The 23069-nt window shown below is 37.7% G+C and overlaps 6 protein-coding genes across 11 annotated transcripts in view; 3 read left to right on the top strand and 3 right to left on the bottom strand.

The window, feature by feature from the left end:
* Positions 1-2812, top strand: part of ca16b (carbonic anhydrase XVI b) — a 70628-nt gene extending 67816 nt beyond the window's left edge. Inside the window, 5 exon segments of the mRNA XM_043242246.1 lie at positions 54-182; positions 628-774; positions 1520-1662; positions 1736-1871; positions 2018-2812. Of these exon segments, the coding sequence (XP_043098181.1) occupies positions 54-182; positions 628-774; positions 1520-1662; positions 1736-1871; positions 2018-2164 (702 nt within the window). The 3' untranslated portion in view covers positions 2165-2812.
* An 876-nt stretch (positions 2813-3688) lies between these two features.
* On the top strand, positions 3689-14664 carry tardbpb (TAR DNA binding protein b). 6 transcript variants are annotated; one of them, XR_006251209.1, is made up of 10 exons: positions 3689-3951; positions 4687-4942; positions 5319-5497; positions 5710-5850; positions 6786-6956; positions 7732-8837; positions 9616-9709; positions 14119-14159; positions 14324-14413; positions 14601-14664. XR_006251209.1 is itself a non-coding variant. In XM_043242500.1 (6 exons), exons 2-6 carry the CDS (start codon positions 4702-4704, stop codon positions 8218-8220), a joined length of 1221 nt encoding a protein of 406 aa, XP_043098435.1. In that variant the 5' UTR covers positions 3689-3951; positions 4687-4701; the 3' UTR covers positions 8221-9537. The 6 variants fall into 6 exon arrangements, 1 of the variants encoding a protein (XP_043098435.1); XR_006251207.1 differs by having other exon boundaries at positions 14273-14413; XR_006251208.1 differs by having other exon boundaries at positions 9616-9727.
* cenps (centromere protein S) lies at positions 10330-11674 on the bottom strand. Its single transcript, XM_043242503.1, has 5 exons — positions 11438-11674; positions 11202-11325; positions 11094-11127; positions 10950-11016; positions 10330-10620 (listed from the first exon to the last, which is right to left on the bottom strand). The coding sequence occupies exons 1-5, from the start codon at positions 11462-11464 to the stop codon at positions 10489-10491; spliced, it is 384 nt and encodes a 127-aa protein (XP_043098438.1). The 5' UTR covers positions 11465-11674; the 3' UTR covers positions 10330-10488.
* On the bottom strand, positions 11813-14100 carry rbp7b (retinol binding protein 7b, cellular). Its single transcript, XM_043242501.1, has 4 exons — positions 12907-14100; positions 12523-12701; positions 12335-12436; positions 11813-12230 (listed from the first exon to the last, which is right to left on the bottom strand). Exons 1-4 carry the CDS (start codon positions 12977-12979, stop codon positions 12177-12179), a joined length of 408 nt encoding a protein of 135 aa, XP_043098436.1. The 5' UTR covers positions 12980-14100; the 3' UTR covers positions 11813-12176.
* Positions 14335-16454, top strand: LOC122347321. The gene is made up of 6 exons (XM_043242504.1): positions 14335-14408; positions 14601-14663; positions 14759-14838; positions 14930-15060; positions 15134-15200; positions 15294-16454. The coding sequence occupies exons 1-6, from the start codon at positions 14335-14337 to the stop codon at positions 15374-15376; spliced, it is 498 nt and encodes a 165-aa protein (XP_043098439.1). The 3' UTR covers positions 15377-16454.
* h6pd (hexose-6-phosphate dehydrogenase (glucose 1-dehydrogenase)) lies at positions 15581-22589 on the bottom strand. Its single transcript, XM_043242499.1, has 5 exons — positions 22521-22589; positions 19897-20563; positions 19457-19574; positions 19073-19342; positions 15581-18936 (listed from the first exon to the last, which is right to left on the bottom strand). Exons 2-5 carry the CDS (start codon positions 20542-20544, stop codon positions 17597-17599), a joined length of 2376 nt encoding a protein of 791 aa, XP_043098434.1. The 5' UTR covers positions 20545-20563; positions 22521-22589; the 3' UTR covers positions 15581-17596.
* Positions 22590-23069: the final 480 nt, after the last annotated feature.

Raw genomic sequence — 23069 nt, 5'->3', positions numbered from 1 at the left:
AACATTAGCTGTGATTTTCTTTTAAAACGAAATCAATGTTTATCCACTCACAGGGCTATTACAGGAGCAACGAGTTCGTCATTACCCAGCATCCTCTGCCCCACACAACCACAGATTTCTGGAGGATGATCTGGGATCATAATGCTCAAGTTATTGTGATGTTGCCAGACAACCTCGGCCTCGTGAGTACAGCGTTGAAGAGCTACTTATGAACATGAGTTTCTAAGTGGATTCATACTGCATTATATAACTTATGTCTTTTTTATAAGCGTTCAGCAGCTTGTGTTAATGTGTTCTCGGTTGTTTCATACCAGCAGGTTATCATGGCATAGAAGTGAATTATTACATTATGTAATACAGAGTTAACGTAAAAAAGATATACCTGAATAGCACCTTTTATTAAAGACAAATGATAAGGAAGTTGGTCATTTCCTGTTTACAGTGCATGGCCCAATTTGTTTAACATTTAGTATAGATTCACTTGTATTTGTAAATTTGTAAATATTGAATGTGGAAACATGCTCAACATTGATAAATTAGTTAAGTCTATTAGTGTTTTATGTGTATGATATATGATATGGTATAATATGATATGATATATGATATGCCCTTCTCTTCTTTTTATAGACTGAGGATGAATTTGTATACTGGCCCAGCAGAGAGGAGCCCATGAACTGCGTGGCCTTCACTGTCACCCTCATTAATACTGACAGACTCTGTTTGTCTAATGAGGAACAGCTCGTCATCCACGACTTCATCCTGGAAGCCACACAGGTACCTCAGTCACCACACAAACATCGCTCTTAAAATAGTTGACTTTAAAAAAAATTTTTTTGACTTTGTTGACTTTAACGATTGATGCACAAATGTTACGTTCAGATATTTTTTTTTATATTTGTATCTTTTTTTATTATTTTATTTACTTTTTTGTAGTTTTTCTTTTTGATTTTTGCAGATTTATTTTTACGTTTTTGAACTGAATAAGTATCACTAAGCAGGAAAGCACAAATATAAAAAAAGTACATAATACATAGTGCAAGGATTCATTACGTTTATCAAAATATGTTTTTAACATAGAAATGTTTCTTAATGATTTCGCACGAAAGATCATGTGACGCTGAAGTATGGAGTAATGATGCTGAAAATCCAGCTTTGCCATCACATGAATAAATCAATACATTTTAATATAATGAAATAAAAAACAGTTATTTTGAATTTCTAGATTTCACAGTATTACTATGTTTAACTGCATATAGATTAAATAAACGCAATCTTAGCTAGATTAAGATACCTCTCTCAAAAACATTAAAAGAGATGGATGGTGGATAGATAGATAGATAGATAGATAGATAGATAGATAGATAGATAGATAGATAGATAGATAGATAGATAGATAGAGTTCTTGATCTAATGTTGTATAGTTTCTACTTTACCATTAAAATGGAAAGCAACCAACCCATTTTACTTCCTGTTTTAGCTGCACTTGTTGGTTACATAACTGTTTATTTTTGCTCTGCAGGATGACTATGTTCTAGAAGTCCGACATTTCCAATGTCCAAACTGGCCAGATCCTGATGCGTCCATCAGCAGCACATTTGAGCTCATCAACATCATCAAAGAAGAGGCCATGACGAGGGACGGCCCCACCATCGTGCATGACGAGTGAGTGCGTGAACCATGAGTAGTAGTGCACGGAACCAGAGGGAGGGAGAGCCTCATGGATTGTGTGTTTCAGGTTTGGAGCCGTCTCAGCCGGGATGTTCTGTGCTTTGACCACACTTTCTCAACAACTGGAGAACGAGAGTGCTGTGGATGTCTACCAAGTGGCCAAAATGATCAACCTCATGAGGCCTGGCGTCTTCACTGAAATTGTAAGTTCCTCGTAATACAAGTCTACCTGATGATGAATTAAATTAAAGAGAGGTCATTGGGGTTTTGTGTATAGAAGTTAGGGTAAGGCAGTACGGTTCTTTTTTCGTCATTGCTTCATTGTGGGACTTCTTTCTACCTCTTTTAGGAGCACTATCACTACCTTTACAAGGCTATGCTCAGCCTCGTCAGCAGTAAAGATTTCAGACTCGGCTTCACCTACATGGACAAAATTGCTGGAATAGTGGTAACCGATGACTCCAACCAGGCTGAGAGCATGGAGTCCTTGGTGTGAAGTTTCCGGAAAATGAGATGGAACAAAGTGGTTCCTTGAACTTTCCATGAGGCCTTTTTTCCCCAGACTCTTGGTGAAAAGAAAAAAAACAACAACAAAAAAGAGCTTTTATATACTGATAAAAATAAATTCTTTTGATATTTATTTTTGCTGCTTTTTGTTATCCTGCTGAAAGCCACAACCTGCTCTCCAAAACACACGCACACAAATGCATACATACACACACATACACGCGCAAACACACAGTCTACTTTGCACTACACTGTCAGTGTTACTACTTGATGCCTAGCTGATTATTGATAATTGTGTTGAAAATGTTTCTGAGTACCACTTTATTGTTGCCGATAAAGTCTACAGACTTGTGCGGGTGATCAGCGACAGCACATTAACACACACACACATCAGCCTCATACCCATGAAAACTGTACACAGAAAAAATCCAACTTAATGCTCATAATGATGCGACTTTTAACCGTCAAGCATTGTGACTTGTTAGATTAATGTTCTTTTTTTATTTATTAAGATATGCCATTTTATGTCTAACTTATATACATTATTTCAGTGTGGTATCATAACAGCGACTGTGAACATATATTGTTATCAGTAGCATTTCTATTGTTTTGTAATATATAAAGATATTGACCAAAATATGTCTTGTTTCCTTCATTTGAGTAATTTTTATAAGAGCTATTTGCACGGAAAATTTTTTTTCTTTTTTTGAAATGGTGACTGTTGTGGTTAAATCATCACATATTTGAATATAAAACCTGGATATTCACGCATAAGTAAAACTAGTTAACTGAAAACTACCTGAAAAGGTTAAACAGTCTCTTAAATATAAAATTCTCAGGTCTAGTCAATGAAACGACTCTGATGAAGACCAACAACCAGATCTGGATGTGAAAAACTTTTTAATGGCTATGAATATTAATTGAACGTATATTGTAATTTTAATGTTGTATTTAAAATAACAAATCGCAAATAAAAAATGTAAAGATATATCAGATGTATTCCAACAATGCAATACATTTTAATGTCTCTTTCATATATTTTGTGTTTTAATATGGGCTATTGTTGGACTTTTAAAAAGGATGTTTACAGCATAGTCAAATTTGCGTTATGTGTTTTTATAATATCAAAAATCTTAAACTAATTTTATTAATTTTATACAAAAAAAATGTTTACGTTAACTTCGGCTTTCACCATCACTGAACATCTCAAATAAAAAACATGGCTGTTCTACTCATATCTGCCACTAGGAGCACTATATCTCTGGGAGCAGTCCACTATTATACAGAGAGCGGTGTTTCTACTTTCATCATTAAAGTGTTCTGTTGCACAAATGACACGGGAATCTTTGTTGCATTCAGAAATACCGCTTTATGCTAATTAAATTTTATGTGTATGTATGTCAGCGGAAAAGCAAACATGAATGCACACCAGCAATGTTTGGTTTCCCTTTTATCCACCCGTGCACTTGTACAAATGAGCTCGCCCGCGTGTGACGTATTTCCTTCATGACTTAGGTAATGCCATCTTGATACGAAAATAGTGTCGCATGAGTTGTATAAAACGGAATGTTGTCGTCTTAATATTGAGTACATATAAAGAGATAGCATTGTTTTACTTTATTCTAAATAGAAACTGACACAGTTGAGAGTGTCATTCTTCGTGAGAGTTGTGCTAAGTGTCTCATTCATTCTTAGCAGTCACATTTTTCGGAACGAGGAGCGCTGCTGCTGGTGGCGCTAACAAAGGAATATCTGGCTCCGAGCAGTTGTTCATTGGTAACGTTATTTGATTTTTTCACCGTAACACATACATTGATATGTATCTACGTCGCATATGTACAAATTTGTCGTCTATTGATGCTGTATTTTACTGTTGCTAAGCGATAAGGATTCGCGAGTTGTTTGCACGAGCTAAGTACTGAAGTCGCGCGCACGGCCGTCAGCTCACATTACAACTAGTGGAAGGGGGTTTGATTCAGCTCAAAGATTCGAATCTTTTGAATCAATTTGCTAAAAGATTCGTTCATTGACACTTTCAAAAAATTAATCGTGATGACAGGTCATTGGAATACTTTCTTAACGAAACTAAAATACGCTGCTGTTGTTACATTACCATTGCAGCCGTTGTTGTTATAATTTTTTTTTATTATTATTATTAAAATTGGCTTCGACATGTCTACACCTAGCAAGTAATGACATATTCACAAACAAATGGCCACGTCCCACACCTGCTATTTTAACAATAATAGCTTAAACTGTGAGTGTCAATAACCTTTTGTTCTCGAAGGAGATCAGTGCTATTTTGACTCATTCATAAAACAGACTTGTTTAGTGAAGGGGGCGTGGTCTTTGGTAAAGTCCAACCAATGATACAGCTCAATGCACTTGATTGCTGGTTCGCTATAGCCAGTCAGATTTATGAATCAAAGTGACTGAGGTGGATTTGCTCAAAAACACAGATTTTTTTCACAAAAGTAGCGTTGTTAAATATACCATTTGATTTACCAACAGCTCGATTGAGGAGAGATGGCTGAGATGTACATTCGCGTCGCGGAGGAGGAGAACGAGGAGCCGATGGAGATCCCGTCGGAGGACGACGGCACGGTGCTGCTGTCTACGGTGGCCGCTCAGTTTCCAGGGGCTTGTGGCCTGCGTTACCGGAGCCCGGTGTCTCAGTGCATGAGGGGAGTTCGCCTTGTGGACGGAATCCTACACGCCCCCGAGAACGGTTGGGGAAACCTGGTCTATGTGGTCAATTACCCCAAAGGTGGGTCGTATGGTCAGTTAGCCTCTGGCTTAGTTCAGAATATTATATAAAGTTCCTACTAATTGTCAAAAGCATGTTCTGTAGTATGAAATCATTAATAATAACGAGCAGAACATCTTCCCCTAGAATAGAGGTATTTATGTATTTTAGGGTTCAGGTATGTGCTTAACTTTGTACTTAAACATTGAAGTTGTATGTCACAATAACCAAAGTTGAGCTGCATGGAAACGTTTGTTCTTTTGTATTTCTATCTTTAGCTGTAAAAAGAAATCCAGCTCAACTTGATTTAATGGAGTTGTTTTTGTTGCATGAAGGATGATTGGCATTATGCAGATGTGTGAACATGTAACAAGTGAACTTTTTTTTTCTTTTCTAGAAACGGTTCTGCCGGATAATAAGAGAAAGATGGATGAGATCGATGCTTCATCCGCGACGAAGATCAAGAGAGGAGATCAGAAGACTTCAGATCTGATTGTGCTGGGTCTACCGTGGAAAACTACAGAACAAGACTTAAAAGATTACTTTAGTACGTTTGGGGAAGTCATCATGGTGCAGGTGAGAAATACTGACATGAATGTGATACTTCAGCTGTGATGGTCTTTGTACTGCCATATTTTGGTGAAAGCTATACATGATTTATGTCTCTGTGTCTAATGTTTCTAACTTTTTATGTGGCTTTCAAAAATAGAACTGGGCTCAGCTGTCAGTCATGAAGTCAGATTAGATGTGGTATGAACGCAGCTCTTGACTTGATTCTGTTACATTAGGTCAAGCGGGACGTGAAGACGGGAAATTCAAAAGGATTTGGGTTTGTGAGATTTGCAGAGTGGGAATCTCAGGGTAAGGTGATGTCACAGCGGCACATGATTGATGGCAGGTGGTGTGACTGCAAACTACCCAACTCAAAGGTCAGTGGCTTTTTGTTGTTGTTGTTTTTAATAGTACCAAAAGTTTGGTGTGAGTAAGATTTCTTTTTATTATTTTTGAAGGAAGTCTCTAATGTCCACGAAGGGGCATTTGTTTGATCAAAATTGCATGTTTTGTTACATTAAAATATGCTGATTCGATGCGCCAGAATTTCTTATTTCGTAGTAATTTATTATCAATGGTTGCACTGCTCAATATCGCTTATGGAAACCATATACTTCCAAAGTGTAGTTTTATAACATTGTGAAATGTTTTTTGTTACTTTAGATCAATTTAAAGGAACACTCCACCTTTTTTTGGAAATGAGGAACTTCACCTAGTTAATAAGTTGAATTTTAGCATTTTTGCATCCATTCAGCCGATCTCCGCAGTGCAGTAGCACTTTTAGCATAGCTTAACATAGATCATTGAATCCAGTTAGACTGGTAGCGTCACATTCAAAAATGACCAAAGAGTTTCAATATTTTTCCTATTTAAAACTTGACCCTTCTGTAATTATATAGCAAGATCGACGGAAAATGAACTGTTGTGATTTTCTAGGCTGATAATGATTAGGAACTACACTCTTATTTCGGCGTAATAATCAATAAAGTTTGCTGCCATACTTATGCTGCAGCAGGCACAGTGACATCACACAGAGCCTGTGGAAAATAGTCCACAGCTTGCAAGACACACTCTGTGCAAGCAAAAGGGTCTGGCTGTTTTCAGGCAATGTGTGATCTCACTGTGCCTTCTGTGGCAGTGGTACGGCAGCAAGCTTTCCTGATTATTAAAAGTCTTACTGACCTCAAACTTTTGGTCTGTAGAGTATATGATAAATTGTATATGATACTATAAATCACCATTTATGAAAGAAACGTCAGGTTCTTTATTGTTTGGGGTGCTAAACTGAGGGATCTGTTTGAATATCTAACAGCAAGGACCAGATGAACCAATGAGGAGCAGGAAAGTGTTTGTGGGCCGTTGCACGGAGGACATGACCGCGGATGAGCTCCGTCAGTTCTTCATGCAGTACGGGGAGGTCACAGATGTTTTCATTCCTAAACCCTTCAGAGCGTTTGCTTTTGTCACCTTCGCAGATGACCAGGTAAGCTATTGTTGTTTTCAAATCAATTTTAAGGTGATAAAACCCGTGTTCTTAAAAATAATTCACAGAGGTTCTTTTCTTGACCAAAATTACATAAACATTTGCATGCTTTAAAGGCTTACTTCACCCCAAAATGAAAGGTTTGTCATTAATTTCTTATCCCCTTGTTGTTCTAAAAAGGTCAAGGTCTAGAAAAGTATTGGTTCAGTGGTTCAACGTTATGAAGCTACAAGAGTACTTTTTGTATGAATAGAAAACAAAAACAGCAACGTATCCCTGAATCCCCGAAGTTTAGTCCTGGACAGCCAGTGTCGATGCAGAGTTTAGCTCCAACCCTAATCAAACACACCCGAAGCTGGTAGGTATTCTTGAAACTTCCAGGCAGGTGTAATGAGGCAAGTTGCAGCTAAACTCTGCAGATCACCTGCCCTCCAGGACCAAGTTTGATGACCCCTGGTATACACTATGTGTGTGCTGTGGATGCTCTCCAAAATAGTATTTTTGTACCTTCGTAACATTAGTTGAACCGCTGATGGAACATTCTGACGATGTTCTTATTAAATATGTATAAGAACATTGCCTCATGTATATATACTTGGCAGTCAGTGGGATAGTCACAAGCTTCCAGGTTTCCATCAAAAATATGTTAACAGGATTTTACAGATTTTGCCTTGTAAAGTTGCAGCTTTCAGGAATCTATTGTTTAATATTCTACTCTGGATGGAGTAAACAGCAGTTCATGCATAATTAATTAAGATTGTCTCCCTTTCTCCAGGTTGCTGCCTCCCTTTGCGGTGAGGATCTGATCATCAAGGGCGTCAGTGTGCACATCTCCAATGCTGAGCCAAAACACAACAACACTAGGCAGATGATGGAGCGGGCAGGGCGCTTTGGGAACGGGTTTGGAGGTCAGGGTTTTGGAGGCAACCGTAGTGCCATGGGGGGTAGCTCCAGCAGCTTGGGAAATTTCGGCAATTTCAACCTCAACCCAGCCATGATGGCTGCCGCCCAGGCGGCCCTGCAGAGCAGTTGGGGTATGATGGGAATGTTAGCGCAGCAGGGTCAGTCGGCAACATCTGGCACAAGCACAAGCGGCACAAGTTCCACTCGGGACCAGACCCAAACATACAGCTCGGGCAACAGCAACTACGGCAGCAGCTCGGCCGCTCTCGGCTGGGGCTCCGGCTCTAACTCTAGCGGTAGTGGGTTTAATTCCAGCTTTGGCTCTAGTATGGAGTCCAAGTCGTCAGGGTGGGGTATGTAAGCCGGTTTGTGTTTGAAGTGTCGGTATTTCTAGCGTGTTTGGTAAGTATTTTCCGAGAGACTTATTTCGTCACGTGTGTTTGGGAGTGGGGATGGGTGAAAAAGCAGTCTGGGGACAAAAAAAAAGAATGTTTTGTACACTGAATGGGATTTGAGTTAGTGTTTGGAGGGAGATGTTAACCAGGATGCTACGTTAATGTACCATCTTTGGTGGTGTTGTTTTTTTTCCCCCTAATGTTGTATTGTCTTGATCGATGCAAACAAAGCATTTCAACTGGATTCTTATAATGCATGTTGTACAATCTGTGGATATCTGAAAACGCATGAGAATTGCATCATATTTTAAGTACATTTATCATTATGTAGGACAAAAAAACCAAACAAACTTGCATTGGAAAGAATCTGGTTGAAACCTGAACATATTATAAGTTCAGCTTTATTTCAGTACAGTTTTATGGAAACCCTTTAAAACAAGCCTTCATCAAAATCTCTTCTGCAGTTGACATCTGTGGGGTTTGCCTGGGAAGAGCGCCCTCTATGGCAGCACAGTGTGGCTGAGGTCATTATGTCACCTTCCTCCCATGTCTATATGCTCTCATCGCACGGCTCGATGACACGGTGGGTGTCTCCTTCTTTTTTTAATCCACTTTTTAAGACAACAAGTGCGCAGAAAGTGACGTTTTTTTAAACAACCCTTGAGTGCGATTGGTGGTGATGGCGAAGAGTGAGAAGGCTGCGAGTGAGCGAAGAAAGTGTGGAGCGCACGAACGAAAAGACTTGCGAGTGCGATGAACGAGCCGAAATGACTGCAGTGGGTGGGTTTGGTGAGCGTGTGAATGAGAGCTGCTGATACTTCCCAGCTTCCCCCTTAATTGAGCCCAAATTGATGGACATTTAATACGTGTACCTCAAGGATTTTTTTTTTTTTTCTTTTTCTTTTTTTGGTCTCCCTAGAATCCCCCATTTTGCTTTTCTCCTTTAGTATACTGACAATGTGCTTATATAGTTAGTGGAATGTTGTGATGATGATGATGATGCATACTTTGTCTTGCTTCTATAATCCCATCTGAATGCTGTATGGTGTGTGTGCTTTATTTCCTTGTAACTTGACCTGTAAGTGTGAACTTTGATGTGGATGACATCTTCAGTGGACACTGAGGGGGGAAAACATGAGTGATGGTGTAAGTGCGACCTGTATGTTGAGTGCTGTGGATGTCTGTGGAGTTTCCCTCTAGATAACGTCGCTCAGTGTTTTCAAAGGCATTTTATATGACTTGTCAAATGAAGGGAGTGCTTCAATAAAACTAATTTGAATAGATTGCTCTTTTCTCATACTGGTTTGTCACGTGATGTTTGACGGCAAATACCACACAACTAATTGAATTCACACATTTAGGGGCCTGGAATATGGCTGGCCGCAAGTGAACCCCAGGCGGGAAGTCCGTTTGGGGATGGAGGAAGATGGAGGATGCTGTGGTTCTGCATCTCTGGTAACGGCCATGGACACGGTAGACTCTAGCAGAATTTGATAGATGCTTCAGGATGAGTGCTTTTCTCTGAACCTTTCAAGCCAAATGCATTTGGACCACAAAACCCAGTCTTAAGTGTTAATTTTTCAAAATTAAAATTCATACGTCATCCGAAAGCTGCATAAATAAGCTTTCCTTTGATGTACGGCTTGTTGGGACAAAATGCACAACTATTTGAAAATCTGAAATCTGAGGGTGCAAAAAAAATCTAAATATTGAGAAAATCGCATTAAAGTAGTTTAAACGAAGTACTCAGCAATGCATATTCCTAAACAAAGTTTTACAGTAGAAAATTTACTAAATATCTTCATGGAACATGATCTTTGCTTAATATCCTTTTTTTGTATAAAGTGATTGCAAAAAATTACAATTTAGACCGCAAAAAATTGATTGCATTTGTTCAACTTAAGACATTTCAGTCTGTATTAGACTTGATCTGGTTTCAAGAAAGCAGCTCATCGTTTTAAAATGCAGTCATATGCAGGTTAAAGTCTTGTTATTTCCAGGTCCATGTTTTTAAAATGTATGATAAAATAAAAAAAACTGTACTGTTTCATAGAGCTTCATATTCCCAGCAAAGATATGTTTTCAGAATTCTTTATTACAATAAAACATAAATGAACCCATTTTTTTGAGTAAAAAAATTATTGGTGTTTAGTATTGAATGTGATTTATGTACAAGTATTTGCACCGGTGTATAACTGAAATATCAATAATGAGAATCTGCACGTTTCTTTTGTTCAGTCTTCAGGCTCATTCTCCTCTGTTTCCATTTCTTTACTCTTCCTTTTGGCGGCATTTTTTTTCCTCTTCTCCTTTAGTTCTTGGTTGTTCAAAGCCAGTTCTTCACTTTTCTGCTGAATGTAGTTGTACTGTAAAGGTATAGCAAAAGCACAATGTTTTTTACTAATTTAACAGAACTGTAAAATCTAAAACCATTCAAACGAGCGGCAAACTTTCTGTATATCTTACAAATAGTTGCATATGGGGGGAAAGTAATATTAAATATTTAAAAAAGTTGTGTAACTGTCAATGCAAATTATGTACATTTTAATTTAAATTAACTTTCCATGTTTAGACTTGAGATTTTATTTGTTGAGACTGAACACAATTAGTTTAAAAAAAAAAAAAAAAAAAGTTAGGGTTTTGCACAGTGATCGCAAAAACATGTTTTGTCATTTGATTTGTGAAATCAAGCTACCAGTGCAGTGGTTCTCCTCGCCGTCAGCTTCACATCATCCACTGTAACGGTGTGTCTTTTAGCATGCCTGTAAACATTATAAAGCATCTTCGTTAACGTGGTTAATTCCTAAGAAGAGAAACTACTTCTGAGGGTAAAGTTTACCTGGCAAACGCTTCCAAATCCTTGGCAAATATATCTAGAGGTAAGAAGGAGTAGTGTGAATAATTATCGTTTTATCTCATCAAATCTGAACGTAAAGTCAAACCTTACCGCACTGTCTGAACGCAGTCTCTGCTATAGCTGCTATCGTCTGTTTGGTGATTTGTTTCTCGCAGTCTGCGGCGATGTCTTGACAGAGACGACCAACGGTGTAGTGCACAGCAGCTTTAAGCCTCTAAAATCATATAAGTTAAATACTAACATTGTGAGAGAAAGCCCGAAAGGTTTTTTATAACGAGTACATGACGAAACACATCCAAGCATGTCATTAAGTTTGACGTTGTAACCTGTTTTTGTGCCTCGTCCTCGTCCATGTTCAGGAGGTAAATAAGCTGAAGCTCAACTCTGTGATTTTATCCATTACAAAAAATTGCGCGAATTGCGTGTTCTTCACGTTGTGTTGATAGCGCCTGTGTGTATTATCACCGTATCAGCGCCACCTACCGATGGGGAGCGGGTGTCGGTCAGGTATATAGAAATAAACAAGTCTCTCTTAGTGGTAGGACTTCATTTTATGCTGACGTCACTAGTCAATATTTCCGTTTGTCGCTTCCTTAAAAGTAAAGCATTCAATACTGTGGAAACCATCGCTGTGTTGGGGTTAGTTTTAATATTGCGCCACTTTTCACGAATTAACAAAACAGTGCCAAACAGCCTCAGCCTCCCATACCGATATATTTTATTTTAGCATATTTTAACATTTATGCATTACACAACAGCATCATCCTTTTGATCAGCCTCAAAGCGATAATCAGGCTATGTGCTGTATCACTTGTAATAAAGGTATCAAATATATGCCATTTTCTGTGGTAGTTTTCAATTACATTTTTATTTAAGCGAAACGAAGGTGCTGCTACAAATAAGAAAAAGGACAGATTTTTGACTCTTCACAAGAAATATTTCTCCTTTTTTTTGCTTTCCCCACTTTTTGCAACGCTATGTTCACTGAGGACTGTTTAATGCTGAAATCGTATGTTATTACTCTTCAATAAACACACTGCATGATTTTCAGTTATACACAATGGTTCAAGCTGTTCTTTTGTAGGTTTGCTTGCAGATCTGGTCTTCACATCGAAGTTCCTTTAAAAGAAAAAAAAGTTATTTATAGATTTTTTTTATCTGGTATTTTTACACATTTTGTTTGAGATGTGCAATTAAAAGAGCAAGGCCTATGTTCGACTCACGAGGTAAAGAGTGTCTCCCTCCATCCAGTGTGTCCATCCTCTGTTCTTCTTTTCTCCTTTCTGCACACACACAAGTTTGTCGTCGTCCCAGCTGATTGTTGTCTGTAGAAGAAGAAAAAAAGCAGTGTTTCTCGATCTTTCTCAGTCTTTCGCTGCCGCTCTCTCTTGTGTCTGTGTGTGTTTTCAACCTGGCATTTTCTGTTGTCCAGTCCTTTGGTGATTTCATCAAATTCCTCACCGATTTTGAATGAGCAGGAGTAGTTTCGGAAAGTCGTAAATGTCTTAACGATGAAAGAGTCTCCATCTTGCTCAAAAACTTTCTGTGGCTTTAGCATCCTCGCCACCTTTCGGGTGGCGAAATCAATTCCTGTGTTACGCATATTCCAAAGCACAAGTTTAATTTCGGATATTTTGTACTTTTACAATACCGTTTCCCTTTAAAAATAAAGTTAAAAATATATTTTGCAAAATTTTTATATATATTTAAAATATTTAAATGCCTGTTTGTGTGTGTAAAATATTTAATTACAAAATATAAAAACCCTGAGAGATCCGATGAACGATATACTCACCGAGAGCCACCATGTAACCTTCGAAGTTTTGATTGTCCACTATGTCCCAGGTTCCACTGTAGTTTGCAGGCATGCTTGATGTTGATCCCGGAGCGTTTCTGAAGCTTTTCAATCTAGAAGCTGGAATTTAAAGGTCTGTGTGGGGAAATGAGAGAAGCAGATGTGCTGTGTCGTATTTCACGGCGGGTCTGTGTGTAGTAATATGGGCCAGGGGTGATTCCTATCGCACAAAAGAGTCAGAGAGGTCGCTCTGTGAGGCGGAACATAACTTTTACACACTAATTGCGTATGTGTCCCGCGGGAACTCAAAGAGAACAATGCGATTCGGAAAAAAACACACGTGTCTTTGGCAGCGGATTGAATTGGTACAACAGTTTGGCAAGCGTTTAGCAATGTCGGAGATGCCCAGTAGGTTTGAGGTCGTTTCATCAGCTTTCATTAACACTGTGGCGATGGCTTTAAAGGATGTCTGAGGTACAAACACCGGCTTTTCTTTTTTTTCTGTTTTCTGCAAAGCCAGATAGATTCGTTTCCTTTCGGGGGGCTGTGGAGATAAGAGATTTCTTTAACTTTTGTACAGGCAGGCATCTTTTCTTGGCCCCTCTGTTCTGGGAGATGCTGCGTTGAGGTGGGTTTTTTAATCCATCCGTTCGAAGCTCACGCTGAAAATTCAGTCACCGTTTAGCCTATTTAGCGTGAAAGCGAGGGTTCGAAATGAATAAAAGTAAGTCTTCTGTAATGAGCAGACCAAAAGTCATTATTTTCTGAAAAGATGGGTTTCTAATAACAGTGCAATAATAATGTGTCAATGAAAAAGTCATTAACACACAACGCTTAAAAGAATCAAGCTGTTATTAGTATCTATTCTTTAATGCCATGATTATTTTCAGGTATGTAAAAAAAAAAAATCGAATCTGCAATTAAAACAAACATTGGAATACTTTTTTACAATAAAGTACTATATATTTTCTGAAATTATTTGTGATATTTACTAGTAAGTTCTGGGTGAAAATTGTTCTACATCGATAAAAAAAAAATGCATATGTATTTTATTATAATTCGATGCTGAAATATGCTAATCGCTGCCTTTTACACGCAAAAAAGAGAAAAAATAACTAATCCAGAGATTGACATTCTCCATAACTATACTTATACGAACCACTAGAGGGTGTCATTTGATATTACCCAACCGACTATCTTGATCCTCCCCAGAGCTACTAACCTGCTACGCTGACTAGCGTGAGACCTTTCTGGTAAGTCCTGTTATTTTTCTATGTTTTCTTCAATCTGACTTATTTCACGATGTAAACACGTATGATTTGTCAGTAAGATGCAATTAAGAGCATTACAAATTCTCTTATTATAGCTGTTCATCTTGCTAAGTAAAAGTTGCTTTCTGCTGTATGGATCTTCTGAGGTGATGGTACAATGCTCCACCACTTCTTAGTTCATGCAGCTTTTCAGACCAGCAGGTGGCTTCCAAGAGATCAAAGGTTAAAATTGTAAGGTAACAGCATATCTATCTATCTATCTATCTATCTATCTATCTATCTATCTATCTATCTGTCTATCTATCTATCTGTCTATCTGTCTGTCTATTCAGAAAATAAGTGCTAAACACTATTGTTTTATTTCTCTCTTGTGAAGCTTGTTACATAAAAATGTTTAAAATCAAAATGGTTTCTCTCTGGCAGTCAGATCGTTCTTTTCATCTTCGTGGTGCTTTTCCTGACACCACAGTTTTATGTTCTGTCAAGGTAAGTGAGCTATATAACGTTTCGTATATAAAAAAAAAATACTAATATTCGCATGCTTGTTATCATGTGATATATCTAATGTTCGGTTTTCACAGGCCCAAAACTTCTCGTTATTGCGAAAAGCCGCTGTTAAACAATCTCATAGTCTTCATTGTGTTCTCCTTCGTTGCAACTGGTAATCTGATTCATTTATTTTTAATATTGCATATATTTGTCTGCATTCCAGTTTGAAACTAAATATCGAATACCTTCTTAACCCGTTGAAGGTTTGGCTGTAGCGCTTACACTCACTGACCCAGTTCCCAAGAGCATCAGGGTCGCTTTTCACTCATTTGGGCTTTTCACATTTATCCAGGGGCTCTGTACGGTCATTCTTACCCTGTCTGCACCTCAGTGTGTAAGTATGAATTATGGTAATTATGATTTTACGTGCAAAGCATTGCTTATATGTCACCTTTTGTTTTTCTTAGGCAAAGACCACTACAGAATTATACATATTTTCTTTGGTAGTCTCTTGGGCCTGCATACTCTCAACAGGTAAGATGATATATACTTGGTTTTTGGTCGGTTCCAATTCCGGTGTAATAAGTGTAGAAAGAAAATAGCCATTGTTCTTGTGCCTCTGTCTAGCTTTCTTTCTGGTTAGAGGAGGTCTTTGCCTGGTCCACAGACTGTTTCCTCATTGGTTAAGAGATACGTGCCTCTGGGGTTGAAAATGAGCCACTGCTGCAGTATGGCCTTCTACTGACACTCAATACAGGTGCATCTATTATTTACATGGTTTCACTGCTTTACAGACAGACTTTTAGACACACACATACAAATTGTATTTTTCATTTTTGTAAAAACTATATATATAAACACATTGTGTCTGTACGGTTGGTTCATATTTGCAAACAAGGGAAAAAAACAACCAGTTGATTTCAAAAATATATTTTATTGCTAGGTAGTAAAACCACTGCAAAATATAACATGATGTATGTGATTCCATGTAATACAGCTGAATACTGTAACAAATGTTTCTTAAAACATATAATGGAAAAGCAATACATTTTATTTAACCTCTTAAGACCCTGTGTCCTCAATTATAAGTCTGGGTGTCCTGTAAGGAGCACATTCAGAGCTTTTTTTCAGAGATATCAAATGATTGGATGTTTCACCACGATCACTCCCTCTCCTTGATCTTCACAACTCTTTTAGAAATGTGATATTTCATAATTATGATTTACATCTGTCTAATTGTTAAACTGCGTGTCATAAATCACCCTCCTGGGAAAATGTTATGGGGATTAAGGAAGTTGACTTGATACATGTCTTCATTTGACACCAGGACTATAATGCATTTTGGGAGACATAACAAATGAATAGGGAAAGAAATTATATTTTAGTATTCTGTTATATATTATTATGAAAATCTGGTTACTTCCATTATTACACTTCTTTTGTCATGATATGTTGGCCCAAAAACACATTAATACGTAAATTAGATTGTATATAATACGAAAACCCATGAGAATTTTACACACATTTTGCTGAAAGAAAAAAACGGTATAACTGTTATAACATAGTTGAGAATGATCTTTATACAAAGTTTGGTAAACAAAAAATATCTTTAAAAATTAAAATGTATTGGTGATATTCAAAATCAATGCTGTGCCTATTCATGTTCATTCATGTCTTTTAATTATTTTAAAGAAATTCCTTTGTCCTGATGTCCTAAAGTAGCATACTTAGCATAACCTATGGATAAAATATAATTTAATTTTTTTTTTTTTACAGATTATTTTTAATGCTCTAAACAATGTAAATACATATTATTTTTCCTAAAACCTTTTTCTTGGGTCATAAGAGGTTAAAGAGTCAATTCAAATGTTAAACCAGTCAGCAAGGCACTTCTTACATTGTTGAAATCCACACAAATGTTAAACATTTTGTATTTATAGGCACCTTAAAAACAAGAATATTTGTGTAAATACACATAATGTTTTTATTATGTGTGCATTTATTTTAATGTCACATTAAATGATTTAATCCCTGTGGAATGTAATGCTGTTTTGCTTCATTACAAAATGTTAAATTGGTGGTCATGAATTGACAATGCTGTCCAGCTGTTCAAAAACAACTCCTGCAGTGTTTCATAAAGCATGCAATGCTGACTAACACACGCTTGATACGTTTTAAACAACACGGTATAAAAACAGACTTTCCAAAGGCTTTCAAGTTTAGATATAAAACTATTGTAAGGTTTGTTGAGTCTTTTCATCTGCTCAACACATTATGAACCTTTGTTTTCTGAGGTATGACAAAAATCTTTGACACCAATACATTGTCAACAATGACGTTCTGGAATGGATTCATCAATAAGGCCAACAACAGAATCTCAATTCAATCTAAAAATAAAACCATAAAATTAACATTTGTTCTATTCTAAAAACATTGGATATGCTATTTTAGGCAAGTTTTGTGCACATGTTTTATCATTATTTCTTAACCTGAGGTTTTTGATTATGGGAGCATTCAAATATATGTTTTATCTGATCACTGCTTGGTCACAAATTTGGTAAAAATGCTTGATATGGAATTACATTTGTCATACTTGTCTTCTTAACTACTTCTAAACCATCTGATCTTATGAAATAAGTATTTCAGCGACATTATAAGATTAATTTGTTGAAAAGAAGTTATTTTAAGGTACTAAAAGTTCCTGAGATTTAAAGTGGTCAATTGTTTATAATGCAGTGATTCCGTAGCACAGTCAAATTGCAAACTCCTTATCACAGCATTAAAAAACTCTTATACATATCACACCTCAATTGGTGTGAAAATCACACTTCAATTGATACTCTTCAATCATTCACAATACAGCATTCTGTTTGAGCTATAGGCCCTGGCAGGTGGCTTCACTGAGCAATTTGCACTGGTCTTTAGGCCATTTATCCTAACAATGCATCATAGTCAATGTACCATATAAGAGTACCGGTCTTCGGTTGTACTTTGGTGATGGGATACTTGGATGATTCACCCTTAATTCGACTGAGTTGACTGACAAGTTCATGCTTGCTCTTGCCCATAATTAAAACACCTACCCTTCGAGCCTTATTGATAGCTGTGAATGTGAGACTCATCCTCTGGTGTGGTTTCATGGGGCTTTCTGTCAGAATGACCAACCGTTCCTCATCATTTTCCAATTTGGTGTCCTGGAATAAAGAGGCAGTGTGGCCATCCTGGCCTACGCCTAGCAGGATGTAGTGGAAACTGGAGCTGTTGACATGTTTATTGATTTCCTTCTCATATAATGTTGGTCCACCGTCCTCTTCCACACATAACCGTTGGGTGAGATGCACAGGCATGGGGTGGATATTGAAGTAGGGTATGCGGATATGCTGAAGCAGGAGATCGTGAATGGACCGGAAGTTGGAGCCCGTTTCTGTATGTGGCACACAACGCTCATCTACTTGCCATATGTGAGTGCTTCGCCACGGAAAAGTATAGAGGTTCAGGGCCAGCGCACGAAGCAGTGCCACTGGGCTGGAGCCACCAGACAACGCCAAATGAAACTGACCTTCTTCACGAATGGCCTCCTCAGCTGCCAGGAGAAGATCAGAAGCCAAACGCTCCACTAGTTCCTGAGCCCAGGCAGATACCATTTCTGAACTACGGTACTTCCCTTGCATCACCTGGAAGTTGTCCTCAGCACCAGGGTTGATAACGTTGACCACGGCTTCATGGCTAAAAGCAATTTGATAACCCTGGAGCTGAAAGTTCAGCAGGTTTCCATTGGCTGCACCACCGGGATACACCCGTGGAAAGACCCGACTCAAACCTTCAAGGAGAGGAGTCCAAAATGCCCAGGAAGCAAGGAGTCCCTCTGCACTAATAAAACTATCCTTCCGTCCAAAGAAGACATGGGAGATCAGCTCGCAATAAGCCTCTCTGGGTGTGACTGGTGACTGGATGTAATAGTCACTAAGTGGTAACCCCAGAACATTTACATCTTTGTATTCGGTGACCTCCTTCCAGTCACCGCTGCTTACCATTTCAGGCTTAAACAGGTTCTTGCTGACAAGAATCGCAGGGTACTGCAAGTTTCCATGACCCAGGTAAAATATGATCTGTTTGGATTTGCACTGAACATTGTTGGGATCCTGGACGCAAAAGACATCATTTTTGAAAAGAACACGTGCATAAGAAACCCTTTCATCAAGAGCCTTGCCTGAGGTCATAAATATGGGGATACCCTCATATTGTGCATTGTCGACATGAATGACCACACCTGTAAAAGCAATTATTGTCAACATAAGCTTGGTTGAAGAGAGTTTACACAGTCACACCGCTATGAATCAATGACCATTTTTCTATGCACTATTTAAACATGCTAAATTATGTAGCTACAAAGGTCTTCCACTCACCAGCAAATGTGGGGGTCAAGCTGAAGTAGTCCTTTGTTTTATTTAGCTCTTCCTGCACCTCTCCATTGTAAGCTTGGTACTGACCTACAACCGCATTACTGTTATCTACGTATTGAAGGGAAGCCAAGAAATTAAGCTTGTTTTGTAGTATCTCTTTGCTGTTGGATAGGTTTGCTGGAAGGTTCATTAACATAAGGGTCATGACCTCAGTGAGATGGTTTTGGAGCACGTCTCTGAGGACGCCATATTGATCATAAAACTGAATCCGGCCTGTAAATGAATTATAGATAATAAGTGCTGAAGTATCACTAAGAAGACAAACGGAGAAAGGAACTTTTTGATACAATGAGCATGCATTAGTTAGCAACTAAAAAAAAACAGTACCTTTGGCATCAAGGGTTTCCTTCAATACAATTTCTATTCTTTCAATATGGTGCTTGTTCCAGATAGGGTCCAGAAATTTCTTGTTCTCTTTTCTAAATGGCAGTATTTTAGAGACAACCTTCGGGAAAGAAAAAAAAACTTAAAGCTCATTTAGATCATGTAATTTATGTCAAAGTACACTACCGTAATAAAATTTGGGTTGAGAAAGTTTTTTTTGTTTTGAAAGAAATTAATGCTTGATACATAAAGGATTCAAAAGATTTCTATTTAATGTAAATTATGTTCTTTTGCACTCTTCATACATCAAAGAAATCAGTGTTTCACAATATGAATGGTGTTTATTAAAAAATTGATCTTTGGTGAGCATAAGATACTCTCAAAAACATAAAAATCTTGTCAATGCCAAACTTTTGAAAAACGTTAATGAAATAACAATATACCTGCTTTCCTAAATAGTGGTCAATCCTGTACATCTCCTTTTCTTTCAGCTGGTCTGACAGTTTTTTGTCAAGGGCCTGAGCACTGTAAAGGTTGTGACCAAATGGCTTCTCCAGTACCACCCTGAGCCATGTGTCAGATGGCGGGCGGCAGGTGTTGTTGATCTTCTCTGCAATGTCTGCGTATGCCAAAGCTGGAACAGACAGGTAGAAGAGCCTCCCTGCTTCGACCATGCTCTCCTGTGCAAGCTGCTGTTTGATCTGCTGGCTGAGCTTCTCATAGTCCTCAGTAGTCTTCAGCTGGTGATATTTGGAAAGATGCAGGAACTGGTCTTTGACCAAAGTACAGCGCTCTGTAGAGAGCTCCGGGGGACAAGCCAGCTCCTTCAAGATGCCAAACAGCAGCGGTGTCCCCTTCTCGGTCGGCGAAAGGCCCCCACCATAAAATGAGAAAGTGTGTCCTTTGCCTACCTGGTCAGCATAGAGCTGTAAAAAGCCTTGCCACAGGTACTTCCTGGCCAAGTCACCTGTTCCACCCACAACTATCACAGTCACATGCCCAAGACTCTTCTTAGACTCATCATTATCTGCGTGGCCTGTCTGCCAGCATATGATGGCCATTAGCAGCAGCTCCCATTTTATCCTAAGCATTGTAATATCACACACCGCCCTTTAAAAGGAAATAAAGATAACAGTACTTTAGAATGTAAAAAAATATATAGATAGATAAAAACAAAAGAAAACTGAATGGTTAAGTATGAACTTAAAAGAATGCATTTAGAAACTTGATTATAATATTTGCTTCAGTGGCTTATTAATTGTTTTATTTCCAATCTATAACTCGGTAATAAGTCAACACCTTTTGCAAACATTCAGCTGATGTTTACAAACTAGCCTCAATCCTCACATAAAACATATGGACCTGTCAGCACTGCAACAAGATAAACTTTAGTCCCTAGATAAACATTTCAAAACTATTAAGAAATGCCATAGGGAAAAATTATAACTATTTCTAATTATAAATTACTGGTAACTTTATTTTAAGGAGCAATTACCACTAGTATTGTTAAAACTATTGTTTGTCCTCAAATTACTAACATATTGGCTATAAATTATTACTTATAAAGCACATATTAATTAATGCCTTACTCCTCATGACCATATTTTAGATCTCTTAATCCTACTTCATACATAAACATCTACCTTACTATTAATAATACGCAACAAATTAGCAGCTTATTGAGGTTAATAGTGAATGTGTTCTCTAATCTAAAGTGTTACCAATTAAATAATGTTTAGATCAATACTTTTACAAATCTTATATTCATATACGTGCTATACATACTAAATTAAGTGTACATGTAATTCAGTCCAAAATATCATCATTGCAACACTGCATCATCACTATGTGATGTTTCAAAAGAAAAACCGTTAAGATCAGTAATAATGAGTCATGTCTGCAAGTCACGGTGCCTGTGTTTTAACTTAAAGTCCATGAACATATTTTTCTTTATTATTTTTTAAATCCCTCAGCACAATAAAACGTTAATTTGAGCCCACTGGGTGTGTGGATCTTTATTGGTAATAGTTCTATTGTGATACATAGGCATGTACAATATAGTTTACGATAGGCCCAAGTAAAGAAATTGACATATTCCACTGACATACTGTACCTGGACTGATCTGGAATATTGATTAAAGCAAGAACCACTGTAATGTAAATGAAATCCCTAGGTGAGTATTCACCCACAGATTCAAGGTTAAACCAACAGCCCCAGAACAAATAGACTGCATTTATGGTAAAAGACCAGAATCAATTGAAAGGTCACACAACTTGGCCAAACAGAGCGAGTCCAATATATAAGTTGACTAAGCCAGAGTTGAGAATTGGATGAATCTGTCAACCACGATGATTCTGATTTCATGATAACTCATGATGAGCCTGTGTAAAGGCCAAAGATGAGAGTTCACGCAACCTTAATGCTCAGACAGAGCAAGCACTGTTTGCACATTTGGGTGTTGCAAATTGTTAAACATAAGAGCCACTATCTAGACTTAAAAAGTAAATACAAAAATTCCTTGAAACAATCAAGACTATAAAAATTGGCGTAACAGGACACAGTCAAGCTGATGTACAGAACTCATGTAGTTCAGCACTTATTAGGGTCATTCCTCCCATTCATATAATCTACTGAACAATATAAACATTAATATGAACTTGTCAAAATAATGCTTCGATCAATTCACACGCGTTATTATATTATACACTGACAAGAAAATTAATTACGCCCCATCAAAACCATGCCGATTAAACTTATCCTTTATACGATGGAGATACCAAAATAATTTATTTAAAATGTGGGAATTATAAATAGTGATCCAAGTAAATGTGACAATATATCGGTACGTTCATTGCATTTTGAGACATAAAAACACTGTATTAGAGGTAAAAGTGAGCATACCATCATACATAACATCCTGACAGCACCTGTTATTGCTAACTGACACAGGCAGGCAAATAAAATGCTAACATTTTAAATCGTAACGTACATATGTCATCTGTAGACAGAGCGATATATACATAAGGACGAAGATGGGTTTGAAAGACATAGACTGTGTGGACATACCTGATTCACCTCTGGACAGTATTGGTGACAGCTCGAGCGGCGTGGTGACACGGGCTACTACAAACAAGCGTTTCCAGTAGACGGTCACGTGATCGCGCCGCTGGTTAATCATGTGGTTTAAGGATAAAACATTCGAGTTTTTTTTTTTAAATTACGTTGACCGAGAAAACGTGGACCCACAAACCTGTGAAGTGCTTGATAAGCAATTAAAACACCTATTATTTGAGTGTGAATTACACAACAGAGGTATATACCGAAAAGGAATGTTTTTTTTTTTTTTAAAGAGTATGTGATGTGAAACAAACAATTTAATTCTCTGACATTATCGGTTTAAAGTCCGCGTTGAGAAGCCAAGTAGGTTGTCTGCGCATTGGAAACGCAATAATTTTTTTTATTGCTCCAATTTAAATGATATATTTTATTACCTATTGATTAATCATCCAGAATTTAGCACTGAATATGTAAATCAACTACTGTTTGTGTTATGCAGATCGTGTGTTGCCCAAAGGAGGGCGATATTTGCCAATAGACGCTTAATAAATGACTTTC

This window comes from Puntigrus tetrazona, chromosome 6 (genome assembly GCF_018831695.1).
Source record: "Puntigrus tetrazona isolate hp1 chromosome 6, ASM1883169v1, whole genome shotgun sequence".
NCBI classification, from domain to species: Eukaryota; Metazoa; Chordata; class Actinopteri; order Cypriniformes; family Cyprinidae; genus Puntigrus; species Puntigrus tetrazona.
This window is presented reverse-complemented; position numbering and strand designations above follow the sequence as displayed.

Coding starts and splice junctions, on each gene's coding strand:
- tardbpb (XM_043242500.1), top strand. CDS start 4,702: ATGGCTGAGATGTACATTCGCGTCGCGGAGGAGGAGAACGAGGAGCCG. Junction 5,498..5,709: donor GGGAAGTCATCATGGTGCAG/GTGAGAAATACT, acceptor CTGTTACATTAG/GTCAAGCGGGACGTGAAGAC. Junction 6,957..7,731: donor TCACCTTCGCAGATGACCAG/GTAAGCTATTGT, acceptor CCCTTTCTCCAG/GTTGCTGCCTCCCTTTGCGG.
- cenps (XM_043242503.1), bottom strand. CDS start 11,464: ATGGACGAGGACGAGGCACAAAAACAG. Junction 11,326..11,437: donor AGGACGAGGCACAAAAACAG/GTTACAACGTCA, acceptor ATATGATTTTAG/AGGCTTAAAGCTGCTGTGCA. Junction 10,621..10,949: donor CGAGGAGAACCACTGCACTG/GTAGCTTGATTT, acceptor ATACCTTTACAG/TACAACTACATTCAGCAGAA.
- rbp7b (XM_043242501.1), bottom strand. CDS start 12,979: ATGCCTGCAAACTACAGTGGAACCTGGGACATAGTGGACAATCAAAAC. Junction 12,702..12,906: donor AGGTTACATGGTGGCTCTCG/GTGAGTATATCG, acceptor TGCGTAACACAG/GAATTGATTTCGCCACCCGA. Junction 12,437..12,522: donor TGGACAACAGAAAATGCCAG/GTTGAAAACACA, acceptor CTTCTTCTACAG/ACAACAATCAGCTGGGACGA.
- LOC122347321 (XM_043242504.1), top strand. CDS start 14,335: ATGCTCCACCACTTCTTAGTTCATGCAGCTTTTCAGACCAGCAGGTGG. Junction 14,839..14,929: donor GTTCTCCTTCGTTGCAACTG/GTAATCTGATTC, acceptor AACCCGTTGAAG/GTTTGGCTGTAGCGCTTACA. Junction 15,201..15,293: donor GGCCTGCATACTCTCAACAG/GTAAGATGATAT, acceptor GCCTCTGTCTAG/CTTTCTTTCTGGTTAGAGGA.
- h6pd (XM_043242499.1), bottom strand. CDS start 20,544: ATGCTTAGGATAAAATGGGAGCTGCTGCTAATGGCCATCATATGCTGG. Junction 19,343..19,456: donor GGAAACCCTTGATGCCAAAG/GTACTGTTTTTT, acceptor ATTCATTTACAG/GCCGGATTCAGTTTTATGAT. Junction 18,937..19,072: donor CTTGACCCCCACATTTGCTG/GTGAGTGGAAGA, acceptor TTGCTTTTACAG/GTGTGGTCATTCATGTCGAC.